We start from the raw sequence: 16,723 nt of genomic DNA, 5'->3' as shown, positions 1-16,723 counted from the left end.
CTTTTAGTGATATGTACAATAAATAATAAACTGGAAAGCTATGGTGTCTATTCCAACAATTAACGTTTACATAGTAATTAGGTTAGACATTAGCTCATGAACTCAGTTAGACCTTTAGATTCAGCGTTTGTGGTCATAAAGCCTTTAACGTTTTATTATGACTCTGGTTTGCTGACAAAATAACATGATTACTCTGTGTATGGCACAGATTTGTCACCCACGCATATATTTCAAATTTGTGCAGGTAAGTTTTCTTTTGTCAGAAGAAAACTGTATATGACAGTTTGTGTACAAGAAATCAACGCAGAAAAGCTTTCAATAGTTGGCAATGAGATAAATCAGGAAATAAACATGGAACCTGTCTCTTTCCAGCAATTCAAACATTTACATGCTTCTCAATTTTGTGCAGAAGGATTGTTAAGGCGATCATCCTTTGAAAAACATGATTTTTTCAGATTTAGGAGTAGTGCAACACATTATTCTTTTTCCAAAGGCTGCAGTTAATGTTTACATAAATACATAAATACATACATACATACATACATACATACATACATACATACATACATACATATATTTTTATATATATATATATCAGAAGTATACAACAATATAGCCTACATAAAAAAATACTACAGTAGTAGTAATAATGATACATTTTATTTATAGGCGCCTTTCAAAACACCTATGGACACTGTACAAAGTAACAAAGTTAAAACACATTCACATTAACAATATAAAACTTAAAGATGTCAAAAGTAAAAACAGAATAAAAAAGAGGAATGGAAGTCAGAGTGAGTATGCTTGTTTGTTTAGTACGAGTAGTAGTAGTATCTGTTATCGCTTGTGTATACTAATCAAAAATAATGTTGATTTTTTTTTTAGAAGGTGTAATTTGCATATTGCTTGTTTAAACGTTTTTAAATTAGTAATATGGGGTTTTAAAAAATATTTCAACTACACGACTGACGTCAGCGCGCCTCCTACGGTTGCGCGTGACGTCATCACGCACCGTTTCCAAACAATGCTCAGGAAAAAGCCACGTTGACGATCCATACTGAAGCGTAGCCCACAATTTGAGGCAGAATAAAGCAGGAATTCGTTTGTTAGACGCTCCGGTTCCCTCTCTGCTGCCAGACTCCAGGTCAGAGCCGACATGTCATCGCCGCCGAAGGAGAAAATGGAAACCAAAGGCGGACATCCCCCTGCAGGTAAAGCTCAGTGTGCGACTGTGCTTTTTTTGTGGAGCTTCTTGTCAACCTGGAGGCCTTTGTTTTCTGTAGAGTCTCCTACTAAAAGAACACATCACACGATGATGTGAGGGTGATCAATACTTATGCAACCCTCACACTGGGAGACTATAACGTGTTGTCGCTGTCCAGATTGCATGTAGTATAACGTGCCATATTAGTCAGTTTCGCACATTTCCTTTTACTTCCTGATTGGGGTGAGATCTTGCAACAACATAAAACCTGGTGATATTGTGAGGATTGGTGATTGTCTCAGACCAATGTAAAGCTTTTAGTAAACAGTGTTGCAGTGGATGGCTGCTGGGTGGTGACGTGGAGGTCACAGGCTCCAGGCTTGTGGATGTGGACTGAGGAAAAAAACACATAAAGTGTACGTGGACATGAGCAGTGTGGCACTGGGCCACAGCAGCTGCTGGACTGATAGCACAGTAAGATAAGCGACGGCCCTCGCACCCAACCTGTAATCAATGGGAGGCCCAAGGTACACAGTCTGCAACTAACACGCAGGTATGGTCATGTGGGGGGCTTCTTTCTGTTAACAGCCCCTCAGCAGTGGAGCCAGAGGTCAGAGCAGCTGTTGTGAGGGATTACAAATGTTGTTTAAGGACACTTAGGCAGGATGACAGTCGTTTTAACCTTCACCTTTCGGTTAAGGAGCAGACAACCTACTTTGCAACTTAAAAATTGGATTTTATTTACACAAAAGCTTCATACGTGAACGAAAACAAGGAAGGGAGATGAGGAAAATAATAATACATGAACATTTTTATCATGAAAACAGACAAGTTTGGCTTTCTAAATGAACACCAAAATCTTTTATGCGACAGAAATTTACCAGCAAGTTCTATTCCCCTTCTCGTTCTGACACAGAGTAACGTTTCTCGACAGGGAAACTGTGTGTCTGGCTCAGGTCAGCATTCATCACTTTACAATGCAGATAGTTTTCTTTTTCAAGCAATGCAAAAAATGGCACCACTTCCATTCATTGCTTGGAAGTAATTTAAACAGTTTGGGAAAGCTTTCAAAAAAAATCGGACTTGGGTGGCAAAAAGGGAGGAGACTTGGCGAGTGTAGAACAAATAATTCTCTTCCGTCTCCAATTGTTATTTGTCTCATGGATGATGATACATAAAAAGACTTTATATGGCTGATTAGTTTGCAAAGCATGATTCTAGCAAAGATAAGTAAAAATGTTAATGTAATTGTAAAAATGCATTGGGTTGGGAATATTTCTGTCCAGACGAGGACAATTTTCTTTCTTTTTTTTAAAACAATTCTCTTTTACATTATTCACTGTGTCCACCCTGCACCGTCCATCCAACACACCTTTCAGTTTAACAACGCCAAGAGCCTCTCCAGTTAATCCCAAACAAAGCAGCAAGGAAAATCTTTCTCCAGACTTTCCAAAAATGGCATAAGTGTTTTGCTTGACCCTGTGATAGACTGGCGACCTGTCCAGGGTGTCCCCTGCCTTCGCCCTGAGTCAGCTGGGATAGGCTCCAGCCCCCCGCGACCCTCATGAGGATTAAGTGGTGTATAGATAATGGATGGATGGATGGATGGATGGATGTTTTGCTTGACATCAATTTCTGTGATTTTTACATTTTCTTGCTTTAAAAAAAAATTCTATCACAAAATTGGAGGTCTTTCAACAAACTGCCCGAGTTGCTGTGGTAATCACTACACGTGTGTATCCCTGCATGTGTGTGTTGCAGTGAAGGCAGGAGGCATGAGGATAGTGCAGAAACACCAGGCAGCCGCTGCTCCAGAACCACCGCAGAAAGATGACGACGAGGAGTACGTCAGCAGCAGGTAACACACTCATGGAAGGGTTTGAGCAAACCGAAGGGGTCAAAAGGTGTACTCTGGCTCGGAACTCTGTTTGAAGTAGCTGTTAACATTTGTGGTTGAAAAGTCAATCAAAAGACCACAACGAGATACAAAACAACCACAAAGAAACTTTGAACAACAGAGAGAGACGTAAACGACAGCAGATAAATGCAGAATGACCACAGGGACTCACACAGATGAAACACAACCAGAGACAAAATGAATACAAAGAGGCACAATACAGCTGAACAGAAATGCAATTAAGAAAACAAAACGAAAAGGTGTGCCAGTGTTGGGAGGGATGGTGCCTCGCCGTGTCTGTACAGTCGTTTTACAAGTCTGATGTTAATACATAACAGTTAGATTGAGCAACTGTCAGGGTGACGCAGAGCCGTGGCCATTTGTAAGCTGGTAATCACAAACACACACCCTTGCAAATTGCCAACCAAGCAATTTAGCAGCTTTCACTTTTCTGTAAGGCCATACTGTAGGCAGTTTTGCAGCACACTTTTTTGTGTACTTCTGCCAGCTAATTCAGTAAACAACATAATTACTGCATAATTACAGCATTAACTTGAACAGCCTATTCAGCAGTCACTATTGTTTGCTATAAACAGCCTTGGTTTGCATGTTTTACATCACACTGGCTCGCTTTCCCGGCAACAATAATTGTTCTGTTTCCAAATTAGCATGTTCGGCTTTTGTCGCTTGAGCGTGTTGTTTGTGCTGAGGTCACTTGACGGAGGTGCCGCGCGTTGTTGCAAATTTTCAATGTAATTCTGCGAGCGGTGTCGGCTTCTCCGCCCTCGTGTGTCTGCTCAGTATTCATGAGGACCCGTCAGCTATGTGCATATCAGTACAGGTGGCATATTCACACGATCCAGCAGTTAGCGTGTGTGTGTGTCTGTGTGTGTGTGTTAATGAGAGGTGATAAATGGGAAGTGACAAGCAGTATAGAGCAGTGAGCAGGGTTCAAGAACATCACCAACCGTTGGAACTTTTTCTCCGCGTGCACTTTTATACATGCGACAAATTATATCTCGCATGTTCCTCGTGCGCCGTGTTTGTTCTTTGAGTGTTTTTGCTGTAAGCGGGAATAGTATCAAGCCTGTCTGTGGCAATAAATCATTTCCTTTTGTTCCTCTTTCCATGGTGTCAGGATGAGCGGTCGTAATAGGCAGAACACAACAGTGAAAAGTGAGGTCAAGTAGATAACAGAGCCACAAAAATACCACGCGGGCTCGGCTCTTAGTGTTAAGGGTGAAGTCCCACTTCAGAGAGAAAGAATACTCAAGACGAATAGAGACGTTAGACTGTGGTTCTTGTGAGTTGTAATCGACACGGATCAGGGTGTGGACGGCCATTCCTGGCTTTCAAACTTCCTTATTTTGTCATGTTGTTTCAGGGGATGTGGAGTCATACTGTACATCTAAAAAAACAAAAAAAACAACTCGAGTCTAACAATAATTTCCATTGAGTTTGACTTTCAAACAATCAGTGTGTTGTTTCATGTCTGAAAATACTCATCACATGTTCCGAGAGGCAAATGTGATATTTTGTAGAGTCCAAAATCCAAATATCTTCAGTCAGCAGTGATATAAAACAGAGAAATGTAGCTTTTTATTCTAGTTTCATTTGCTGGAAATGTAAATAAGCAAACTGGTCATTTTTTGGCACTTAACTCATTGTGTATTAAATGTTGTTATTTACAAACAGGTCTCTCATGAGAATGAGAAACTGTGTCTCAATGAGATTACCTGTATAAATAAAGAAAATAACAATAACTGATGAATCAACTAATTGTGTCTTCTGTAAATGAAATAATAATAAATATAAAAACTTCATCAGTGTAGTGCAAAAGTCAGAACCTTCTCATTTAGAAAAGAAATTGAACAAAAAAACTCCACACTGTTTTCACTATTTGCTTAGATTGTAGCCTTTCCTCAACATGTAATGGATGGGTTTTTAAGTTGCACAGATAAAATAATAATAATAATTCTTTATGTCTAAACTGCCTCACCGAGGTCATCGAGGGTTTAATAGTTGCACTCGAATTTATGTCACTTAGTTTCTTCCACATATTTTCTTTTAGAGCTTGCAGTCCTCAAAGAAAAAAAAAAAAACAGGAATCATTACCAGGGCTGTGTAAATAAATTAGACAAATAGTGCATTTTAATCACAGAGAAGACCCATTTTAAACCTGCCTCCAGCTTGATAAACCTCTCTCGGCCTTGCTGTGTAAATGCACTTTTACCTTCCCCCCCTGTGAAATGTTTATCTTTTAACTAAAAATTACCTGTCAGCGTATCCAAAAAGAGAGGCCGACTAGCCGCACTCCATCAGTAAATACAGTCGGTGAAAAATCGCTCACTCACGCGCGCTCTGTCCGTCCCTCTCTGTGTCACGCTGATGGACGTCTAGCAGGTGGCTACTGGGTAAATTTCGCATTAGTAGCAGCCAGTGAAGCGTTGTAGTCAGGGGAACACCTGCCGTACCCAATCTAGCCGAGATGGACAGATGGGGCAAAGAGAGAGAGAGAGAGAGAGAGAGAGAGATAGGTGGCTGGGATTATGGCGAGGAGGAGAGGATTATTAGGGAAGCCGTGGCAATATGAAGATATGAAAAAGGACAGGTAAGGGATAGAGTGTGGCAAAGAATGAGATACAGTCAAGGATGGGAGACATAAGCCAGAGAAAACTGGTGACCCAGCAGAGGCTTTTTGCCCACAAACTGTCAGGTGAATCTGTTTTTGAAATGCATGAGGACTAAATCTGCTGAAGATCCAGGTAAAGTGTCTTTATCTGTGACAATGTGAAGTTGGAGAAGCTTAAGGAGGAGACACATAGGAGCTAAATAAGTGAGCGCTTGGTTGTATTGTCACATAACGTCTATTTAAAGTAAAGACGCATTTTATTTGGATGAGACCGTCAGCTGAACTTGTAAAAAAAAAAAAAAAAGAATGCATTGAAGGTGATTGCAAGCTTTGCGTCGGTTGCTCTGTTACCTCTCCTACATATTCTGGTGAGAGGTGGATATGTCCCAGAGACTTAGGAAAGAGGAAAAAAAGCGGGTGATGCTGCGTGTACGCTTGACTAAATCGCTGCACGCACACACTTGATACGTAGGAACTGTGGTGAAATGTGCAGTAAGCTGACAGCTCGTGGTGAAAAGTTGAGAGGAGAGGGAGGAGGAGGAGGAAGAGGAGGAGGAGGGGAGACAGGCAACAGGCATCAGTTTCTATGGCAACCACCACCTCGCCCACGGCAACAAACTTCCTGCTCTGCTGAAGCACAGAGAGAAGATGGGTGGGGTGGCGGCAGTAGCTAGTGGCTTTAAAGCTGAAGACAGAGACAACACACGGATGAATTAAGACACATTTCACCGTTTGATTTATTAGTTACAATTTGCTTTCTCGATCTCCTTCACTGTTTTCCTCCCTCATTGTCCCTTTTTTTCTTGTAACTCTGCCCCTCTTCTGGCACAAAGCGACTCCTCTCTAGGATTCCATACGGCTCTCTACTGCCCCCTGCAGACGCTCTCGGCCCATAAACGCAGCCTCACTCCTCCCGGACACACAAAACCGCAGCAGAGATGTTTGTCACTTTTGGCGTCTTCCTCTTTTTGCCCTCTCTTCTGTATGGCTTTTCTCTTAGCCATACAGATAGCATAGATGGGGGAAAGAAAGGGTATCGGTAGCATAATCTGAAGGATAATACTTTTTGTGTGGTATTTAGAGCAGGGTCTTAGGGCTTGTAGTAGTGCAATTTTGCTAATCCATGATTAAAAAGTCTTAAACTGAGTGTCTGTTGTCTGTTTATCAAGCGTGGCTAAAACCTGTCATTCATGTTTGCCTGTCTGCAGCTTGTGACCGTATAGTATCTGTGTGTTTAGCCAGTCAGGGGAAGAGCTTACACTGTTGTTTTGCTTTCTGTCTGACCTAAAACAAGTTTCACACTTTTTTAAAGGAGTTAAGTGCTTGTCTCTCTGACAGGCTTAATGCCATCACTCCTGTCCGTCTGTCTAGACGTTTATTATCTGTCTGCCCTCTGCTTTAAAGCCCAACCCCAGTAACGAGCAGAACCGCAACAAACAATTATTTTCATTCTCGATTGTTTTCTGGAATAAATAATTAGTTGTTTGGTCTGTAAAATGCCAGAAAATGGGGAAAAATGTCAATTATAATTTCCCAGAGACCAAGATGACATCTTCAGATGTTTCGTCCGCAAAGAAACTGGAAATCATTCAGATTTAAGAAGCTGCAATCAAATGATTTGGACTTTCTTTCTTCAAAACTTACTCAAACCCATAATCGATTATCAAAATAGTTTTCAAATAATTTAATCGATTGATTGATTAATTGTTGCAGTTTGCACCGTTTTGAAAACTATGATGAAACTATTTCATCTGTGCTATAATTGTATATAATTGCTGTGCTCACACTTGGCAGACTTTTTTTTTTCACTATTTCAGGATTTAGCCACAGATTGCACAATGGGGTTACACATTCAGCTGAATAGAGACATGTGACAGCCCAGCATGAGATACATCGTGGCTCACGCTGTCTCAGTGTGTGAACGCATCATCCAACTGAGAATATCTGTTCACCTCAACCCCACTGTGTTGCACCTCGCTGTAGCTTCAGCTGAAATTGAAACTGAGGCAGCTGCTGTTCATGTGTACGGCACGTCTCAGTGACACGGTGTAAAACTTCGATATGTGTAAATGTGTATTTAGATCAAGGTCTAATAAAGATACCTCTGACGCATCTTGTTCAAATACATCTTCCCCATTTTGTTTTTCAGAAAAGCAGCTTAACGGGGCTGTTTTCATTCAACATCCAGCCAGTAGAAGCGATCTCACAGCTAGAAGGGCCTGCTGGAATAAATGAGGAGTCCTGTATTGCTAACATGCCATTTTTCACTGAACTATCATCTGCGTAATGAAAGCAGATACTTGCTGACACGTTCTTGCAGTCAAACATACAAAGTGAATCTCCTGTTGGCGTTTCTCACCTTTTCTCTCTCTCTCTCTCTCTATCGTGCTGATTTGTTTTCCATTTGTTCCTCAGGTAACCTTAAAATGTTTAAAACTCCATTTTCAAGACCTCTCACAACTAGCGGGGAGTTAATTTGAACGAGGAACACTTGTGGTGGTTATATGCCACGTTTTTGTTAATTGAATTGCTAATAGAGAACCTCTCAACCTCACATTTTGACAAGTGGCTAGCGAGGAATAATCAGTGAAATTCAGCATATTCGAGCATTAATTTAATAGCAAGGTGTAAACACTCTCATTAAGATAAGTAGCAGAAGGCTGTCAAGTGCCAAGATGTTGATTGCTGAGATTGAGGTTAGACAGATGTGTTGAAAATCCATAACTGTTAATTGACCATGATTATAAAAAAAGGTTGTGCATGGTGAAATATTAAAAAGTAAGCAGCAGATGCTTCAGATGTTCTTAAGTGTTTAGATCCTGTTGCTGAGATTGCAGTCTGTGTGAGAAACTTTTCATCTTTTTGTTTTTTTCTTTTGGACACATTGAGGCTGTTAATGAGGTACGCTATAAGTCGGACATGCTTGCTGCTGCTGCTGCTGCTGCTACAGCTGATGTCTTTGAGGGGAGTTTTGAAGGTGGCTAACATAACTGTACTCTTTTGCCGCGGGTGACGATGCCGTAAAATTAGACGGCGCTCGTTTGTCATGTCAAGGTCGCTGCTTACCTCAGGTTCCGCATTCCTCCTCCTCCTCCTCTTCGTCCATTTCTCCCATCCCTTTCCCTCTGTGTCTGAGTGCCTCCCTGGCTGCTCCATCCTCTTTTCGTCTCCTCTAACAGTCTGTTATTATAGAAGTATTTCGCTCCCCCTGTTCTCCCTGCTCCCCCCTCCCTTTCCAACCTCCTCTATCTGCCCTGACCTGCCTTTACCCTCCTTCTCCTCCCTTGTCCAAAATTCTTTTTCTACTCTTTTCACTCCCCCTACCTAAATCTTTTCTTTCATCATCATCCTTCTCTTTAACTCTCTTCTTCTCCCATTTTTTTTTCTCCTTCCTTCCCTCCCTTCCTCTCTCTCCTCTCATGCTTTCCATCCAGAAGCTGTGAGCTCCAGTGTTTGGCCAGAATGAATGGGAGCTATTTAAGCTGCTGGCAGGTCCATCCGGTGTGTGTGTGTGTGTGTGTGTGCAGCCAGAGAGAGTCAGGACTGTGGGTGTTATGTGTTTTGACAACTTGGGATGTTCGTATTTTGGCACTGTGTCACTTTTGGGGGAATTGATGTCGCCAGATAGGTAAACTTACAGTGAGCCATACCTTTTGACCTGCACACTGGACACACACAAACTGAAGTGTATGAATCCCAATAATGATAAATATCTTCAAAATGTTCTCTTTTTTTCTCTTTTAGTCCACCAAAGGCCCCCGTGATCGTGTCTGGAGTGATTACAAAGGTAAAACACACACATCCTCTCAGACACACACAGACCACCAGTAGTGTTGAAATAAGCATTATAAGGGGGTTTATATCTGGGACAGGAGCTCTACGGGGAGCAGCAGAGGCTCATGAAGAACAAAAGTGTGATGGGAGGAAAAGCAGGGGACAAAAAGAAAGTGGAAGGAGTATCGGTGCCAAGACAAGGGGGGGAAAGGAGATCAAATGTGGAGGGTTTATTTTCATTTGAGTTATTTGTAAATCTTAATGATATAAACAAAAAAAACAAAACAAAAGCAGCAAAGTAGAGAAACAGAAGAAGCTGTATCTAATATATATATATATACATGTACATATATATATATATATATGTGCTAGAGTAATGTAAATATAAAGATCGTGATGCATGACATTATGATCGGCGTAGAGGATGAACATGAGATGAGATGGAAGATATACAGTGACCGCGGGGTTAATCCACACCTCTCTGATAAAGTTTTAACACAATGTGAACATCGCAAGCTCTGCATAAGCCAGCAGTTCATTTTATTGCAGAATTCTGGATTATGTTATATCATACATGTATTACTTTAACTGTATTAACCCCGTGTGTGTGTGTGTGTGTGTGTGCGTGTGTTTGTGTGTGTGTTTGTTTGTGTGTGTGTGTGTGTGTGTGTGTGTAGGCTTTTAGAGCCTTGACCTGCCGCTTTGGAAAGGGGGTCAGAGTCTGTGAATGGCTGTTTTTGTTTAATTCTTTTTGCCTGTATATGTGTGTGTAAAAAGCGTCCTTGACTCTTCGGGTAGCGTGTGTGTGTTTGTGTGCGTCAGTGTGTGTCAGAGCAGGCAGATTGTTTGCAGAAGATTGCAGTGATATCAGAAGGTGGCAGACATCCCATTTATCCCCGGATCCTCCTCTAGCCTTCCCATTCGGCCCCTATCACTGCCATCACACCCAAAGGCTAGCAGTGCACAAAGCCTCAGAAAAGCCTTTTAGGAGCTAAGTGAAATACTTCAGTGTGTGAGGGACCCTGTGTATATAGTTTGAAACCTGCTGGGATTTCTTAAAATTAAAAAAAAAAAGAAAAAGTAAGCCCTCTTCTGGCAATGAACTTTCAAATTTTCCTTCAATGGCAGAATGGGATTGTGAATATGCTTCCTTTTTTTTTTGTTAAACTACCAAACCCAGCAATGGTGGAAATACAGATCATAAATGTGCTCCATCCTCATGTCCAGAGTAGGATTTTGTAGGGTCTGCACCCCACAAAAAAAACATCATAACTGAACAAAAGAGAGTCCTTGAAAGGAAGAGAAATTCTGTTTTGATGATTTTTCTTTGACACAGTGTCTATTCATGATAGCCACGATTTAATTAATGGTTGAAAAGTGCATCTTAACGGATGAGTCATCTTTTTTTTTTCTTCAAATGGAGGAAGAATACCTATCAGTTTCAATTCAGAATACAGAAAAAAGATGCATATATTTACAAAAAAGGGAAAAAAGTGATTGACAGACTAATTCTAAAAATGCATGGAAGGAATTAAAAGATCCTCCACCATTGTTGTTCAACTTTTTGACAACGTCTTTATTGGACATTTAACTTGCATTCATGTGAAAAATTCAACAAATTAAGCAATCCGGAGCCACCTTGACCTGGAAAGAAAAACGGTGAAAAGGAGGTTGAAGACATGCCTCGCCAATCACCCTGACTTCCATTCACAGTGTGGCGCGGTAATACGGTTAATTTGTTGTATTCCCTCCTATACCTCTGCATCAGTAGGACTGCTGGTTGGGTGGGAAGCTTTGAGCTTCAAAAGATAGAAGAAGGGCAATTGGAGGTCAATTCCATCCCCGTCCCTTGCAGTTAGCTGTGGGATTGGCTTTAAATGAAAGAAACACACACACACACACAAACACACTGTAAATGCTTTGTGCCCACCTACACGCAGACGCGCACAAACTGCAAAACCAAGCGCACGTTCGCACATACAGTACAGAACCGACACACACATGCAGAGAGGATTAGGGTCAGTCAAGGATGGGGTGGGCGAGTAAAGTTCAGTGAGAGGCTCAGGGAGACAGGCGGTGTGTTGATTAAAGTGGTTATATAACTTTATCCATGTGGACATCCGAAGAAAAGAGAATATCAAGGAACCATGTGTTGGGTTATTATATTTATGACGGAGTAGTAGCATCCACTTATGGTAACATCTGGGCAGATGAGGCGGAATGAGCAAAGACAGCAACTTAGCTAAATGCTAAAATCCAGTGTTTCACATGAAAGAATTAAAACCTTCTGTAATCCACTTAGTCACGCAGACAGCGATGTAATGTGTGTTTACTCTGTGGTTTTTATACTATCTTTAAGCACTCGCTTTCCTCAGCTTTATAATCAAACTCGCCGCCCACCTTCAACCTATACAGCTGTACTGTATGCAAAACCTCCTTTTCACACCCATAAATATGAGTGTGCACTTCTTTCACCGAGCGCATCTCAGCACACAAGAAAGCGAGACGTAAAACGATGGCGAGAGAAAAACACAGGACAAAATGAGTGAGGAGGGAGCAGGTGTAAGAAATTGAGATGTTAAGGAAGGAAGAAAAGAAAGCTGGCAGGTAAAGATGGAAAAGAAAGAAGGGAGGATGAAAAAAAAAAAGGAGGAAGGAATCCAGTTGTGATCGAAGCAAGTTGCCAATTAAAATACTTGGATCAAATTCCTGCTTTGATCCGATTTAGAAGTGAGGCTGTTTATGTGCAGTTTTCTTGGAATAATAGATTTTGCGGAACAGATGAGCGGGAGCAGATGAGTGCTTCATGCTGTCGCCTTCGTGCACTTTGGGAATTTCCTCTTTGTTATTGTGATTATTAGTGGGGAAAGAGTACAAAGTGCTGCTTCTAGAAACAAACTACAAAACAAAAGATTCTTAACAGTAATATTTCAGAAAGAACCCTTACTGTTCCTGTATTGGACTCTTGTATTTACAGTGCAAGTGTTGCATGTGCAGCTACAAACAGCGTTACCTTCATTTTGTCTGCAGCAAAGTCAATAACAGTGTTGAAGGTTTCACTGTCTGGTAGCAACCTCAAGAATTTCTCAACTCCCAAATAAAAAAAAAAAGCAAACATCTACAAATGGGTTTCTCATGGTGTGATTCGGGATTTGAGCACACAGGTACAGTAAACACCACGATGGAAAGAATCCAAAGTATGGGGCTGGGATTTCAAATGGGATTTATTTGCAGCTAGACCTGCAGGAACACCAGCTGCTGAGTGTTTGTGTTTCTTATGCATTTTGTGATGGTTATGGGCTTAAAAACAAAAGAAATTGAGTGATGCTGGATGACATTTCAGCATTTTATGTTGACCATCGAGAATAAAGAACAAAATGGACTTGTTTTTTCAGTCCCTTCTAGCTGATCTTTGGAAGGTCTGCTATGGTGTTAATCGTAGCAAACTGTAGACTATACGACATAAGTGTCAACTTTTTGTGCAAAACAGTGAATGCAGTTTCTGCTCTTACAACCTACTAACTGGCTGTGCTTTGTTTAGGGTGACAAGGACTTCACCCCAGCAGCTGCACAGGTGGCCCACCAGAAGCCCCAGCCTGGTGTCCCCAAGCTGCCCCACACCCAACACATCAACCAGCACATCCACCAGCCCCGCAAGTGAGCCAGGCAGCAGGCTTTCATGGCCACCACCACCAGCCGGCCTTCCCAATGGAACACAAAGGATGAAGATGGTTCCCCACCAGGCACAGATCTCTTCCAAATAATAAGAGTAATTTTTGTTTGCCTGTTGCGTTGCATGCAACAGACACCCAATGCCAATCCACAAGCCGTCGTAGAAGCCCCACCCTTTATACCCCTGCTGCATTGGTGCTGCACGAGCAGTTCTGCACTTTGAGGTTGTCTTCTTAAGAAGGATTGTTGAGCAGTTGTGCAGTCTTAAGGTGATATAAACGGGTGAAGAGTCTTCGAAAATGGTTTTGTTTCACAGATTAAATATTAGCAGAGAAACTGATCTCAGATCTGAGTCTGTTAGGGGAACTCTCGCCACAACCAGCCAATCACAGCAACCTATCAATCAGGCCAACTAATCAACCAGTTGCCTCACAGTGATGATGAATCCAGGCTCCAGCCTTCTACCTATGATCTTCACCAACCAAAACAACCAATCAACAAATCATTCAGTCAACAACAGTTTAGCTTCACCATAAACCAAAAAGACCAATTGTGAGAATCAGTTGTGTCAGTGAGCTACAGGTACAGCACAGACCAGAGAGACTAAAACTCACCAATTACATGACAGCATAAACCAATAGTTAGCCTAAGGGCTATGGTTACCTGCAACTTTGACAAGCATTCCAGTTCGCCACTATATCAAAACCAGAAAGACCCACCTGAAAGAGAGATGTATATTCTAGATATCATAGATAACCTGTTGCTCTGTAATGGCAGCTGTCATTATGCAAGACGCTACTTGATGCATGCTGTTGGTGTTATGACTGAAAATAGCAAGCAGGAGTCTATATTAGCTTCTGAGCCTTTGCACATCTTATTCAGCTTTTTCCACACTTTCCTAAAAATGTCTTTGTTCTTACCTTTATTTAACAGAGAAGAGTCTTACCATTCTCTGCCTCAGATGTAATGCTATCTACCGTCCCTGGCAATGTTCACACATTTTAATGCACATGCAACCTGTTTTACAGTAAAAGTCAACCAGCAGTGCCTCATTGCTTAGATTTTAGCATTTTTCAGGCTCATTTGACTCCCATGGAATTTACACTTAATCTGCGACACAATCAAAATGCCGCCAAAAAATGTAATGAACCCAAAGGAAACCGCTTGCTGCGGGATGCTTTGTGTTAACATTAGCCTCAAAGTCATAAGGGAGTTGATTGCAAGGTGAATAAAGCATCGCAGGGAAGCAGTTCAAGAAATTGTGGGATGGTTAACTGTCAGATGAAGGTAAAAATGGAAACATATTAGGAGAACAGCGTAAAAGAAGAAAAAAAGGACAGCAGATTTTTCTACATTCCAAGTGTTTGAACAAGGATGCCATGAGATGTTTTATCAAGGAAAATGCAACACGTTCGTTTCTACTTGACACAGTTCTGGCAGATATGGCTCATTGCATATCAGAAATCTGTATGAGCCCCTTAAATCAGATTAGGATTTCCATAGAAATGATACATATCAGCACACAAAAATACACGCATCACCCTTTTCCTTAATCACCCATCCCCTTACACGCAATGGTCATTTGTTGCAACACTAATGTTCAGGTTTCCAAGAAAGAAATTTATCTTGCCAAGAAGGAGTGATTTCATATGTTAATTTAATTAAGTTTGAAAGAGTTTTATTTTTTGTTTTGTTTTTTTCTCAGTTCTTGAGTAAATTGTTCAAATTGTAAAAATCTATAGCCATTATGTGGACTTAGGTATTAGGTGTGGTTGTCATATAAATAAAGATATAGACTATCTTTCAAAAAAACAACACGTTTTTCAGCTTGTCTTTATTTGAATGGATTTATGGATGACCGCATGAAAACTCATTTGTCACACTACAAAAAAAAAAATTCCATCTCATCTCGAGAGAAGGTACATGATAAAGTTCTAATATTTTTGTACTCTGAAAAAGTTCAGACTAGTTTTATTTGATGGATTGTGTCCTGCGCCTCACCTAAAGCATTTGAGCGTCCCGTGGTGAATTAGCACCCTGCACTGAGGGATTAGGGCTCAGGTGGTGTTTTGAAATGAAACAGAAGCATCTCTCCGAGAGCTGTCTCCTGTTTTGCCTTCAGCACACGCACACACACACAAACACGCACACATACACAGTGTGCACCAGGTGTTGGCGCATGTAATCCATCTTTACACAAGCATCTGCAACCAGGTGTTCTGTCAGCTTACGTTAGCCCAATAAACCAGCCAGTGCAGGCTTAGTTGGTGCGAGCCTCTGTCAGCATGCTGAAACTCCTCATTAAAGTAGACGCAATCTCCTTGACTCTCCATGGTTGTATATAGTTCTCTCAGTGTGGCAGACCTTTCATCCCCTGCCATGCCTTATTAGACTGACTGGAAGAGCAGAATAAGAGTGAGACACTGCTAAAAATGTATTATACGACCCACCTCTGGCATGTCTAGCTGTGGGAATGTAAAATGAAGGTGATAAATTGGATTAAATTATACTTAAATACTCACTTTCGGCAAGGATGAAATTGTACTTTATTGCAAGTCCAGCTGGTAAATATTTGCTCAGTAGTTAGCAAGTAACATGAATGCTACAGACATTTGTTCGCATGCAACTATGACCATCCAACTGCAGAACAGATAATAACTCGCTGTTAGGTGATTGACTGTAAGGTGGCGCAGTTGGTTAGCACTGTTGCCTCGCAGCAAGAAGGTCACTGGTTCGCGTCCCGGTGGGACACTGGGATCTTTCTGCGTGGAGTTTGCATGTTCTCCCCATTCAGCGTGGGTTCTCTCCAGGTTCTCCAGCTTCCTCCCACACACTCCAAAAAACATGTTGAGTTTAATTGGTGATTCTAAATTGTCTGTAGGTGTGAATGTGAGTGTGCTTGGTTGTCTGTCTCTAAGTGTAGCCCTGTGATAGACTGGTGACCTGTCCAGGGTGTCCCCTACCTTCGCCCTAAGTTGCCTGGGATAGGCTCCAGCCCCCCGCGACCCTAGTGAGGATTAAGCGGCGTAAAGATACTGGATGTTAGGTAAACATAAAAAAAAAAACGATAGATGCAAGCCTAAGCTACTATGCATACCCGCCTTTATGAAGAATCTCTCTTCTTGTTTATGCCAGGCTCTGTGTTTGTGCTATCAGAAGCCAAAATATGTTTTTTTTTTTTGCTTGGAGTTGTCTGTAGTGAACCCTGAGCTGAGAGCAAAAAGAAAGCATCTGCTATTCAAAAATGGGGGAAAAATTATTCATTTTTAACAGTGTTTTTAAAAAAAAGCTTGTTGAATTTAACTAAATTGTGTTTGTCTATTTAAATTCCCCTTAAAATTTAAACTGGAATATTAAGCGTCACTTTGTAGCTGTGTAGGTTTACGTTTTCTCCCGTGAGCGTTCATTGTAACGTCTTCATCCTGATGTTATTCACTCTGAGGTTGGTATTTTTGGTACCGGTGCCCGATATCGGTTCACAACATCCCTCTAGGCTATCCGAAAATGGCTGCTGTGTACAAAAGACACATTAGCCACAGCACCA

General features: G+C 41.4%; 1 protein-coding gene across 1 annotated transcript; it reads left to right on the top strand.

Moving 5' to 3' along the window:
• Nucleotides 1-1,005: 1,005 nt before the first annotated feature.
• dap (death-associated protein) lies at nucleotides 1,006-14,994 on the top strand. Its single transcript, XM_008276292.1, has 4 exons — nucleotides 1,006-1,211; nucleotides 2,966-3,062; nucleotides 9,478-9,520; nucleotides 13,049-14,994. Exons 1-4 carry the CDS (start codon nucleotides 1,157-1,159, stop codon nucleotides 13,166-13,168), a joined length of 315 nt encoding a protein of 104 aa, XP_008274514.1. The 5' UTR covers nucleotides 1,006-1,156; the 3' UTR covers nucleotides 13,169-14,994.
• The last annotated feature ends 1,729 nt before the right edge of the window (nucleotides 14,995-16,723 follow it).

The sequence above is a fragment of the Stegastes partitus genome, unplaced genomic scaffold (assembly GCF_000690725.1).
Source record: "Stegastes partitus isolate 25-593 unplaced genomic scaffold, Stegastes_partitus-1.0.2 Scaffold68, whole genome shotgun sequence".
NCBI classification, from domain to species: domain Eukaryota; kingdom Metazoa; phylum Chordata; class Actinopteri; family Pomacentridae; genus Stegastes; species Stegastes partitus.
Note: the sequence above shows the minus strand (reverse complement) of the source record. Positions and strands in the feature narration are given on the sequence as shown.

Bases quoted from the DNA above. Each gene is read 5' to 3' on its own strand.
- dap (XM_008276292.1), top strand. From the start codon at position 1,157: ATGTCATCGCCGCCGAAGGAGAAAATGGAAACCAAAGGCGGACATCCC. The intron at 1,212-2,965 runs GTAAAGCTCAGT...TGTGTGTTGCAG, and splicing joins AGGCGGACATCCCCCTGCAG to TGAAGGCAGGAGGCATGAGG. The intron at 9,521-13,048 runs GTAAAACACACA...TGCTTTGTTTAG, and splicing joins TGTCTGGAGTGATTACAAAG to GGTGACAAGGACTTCACCCC.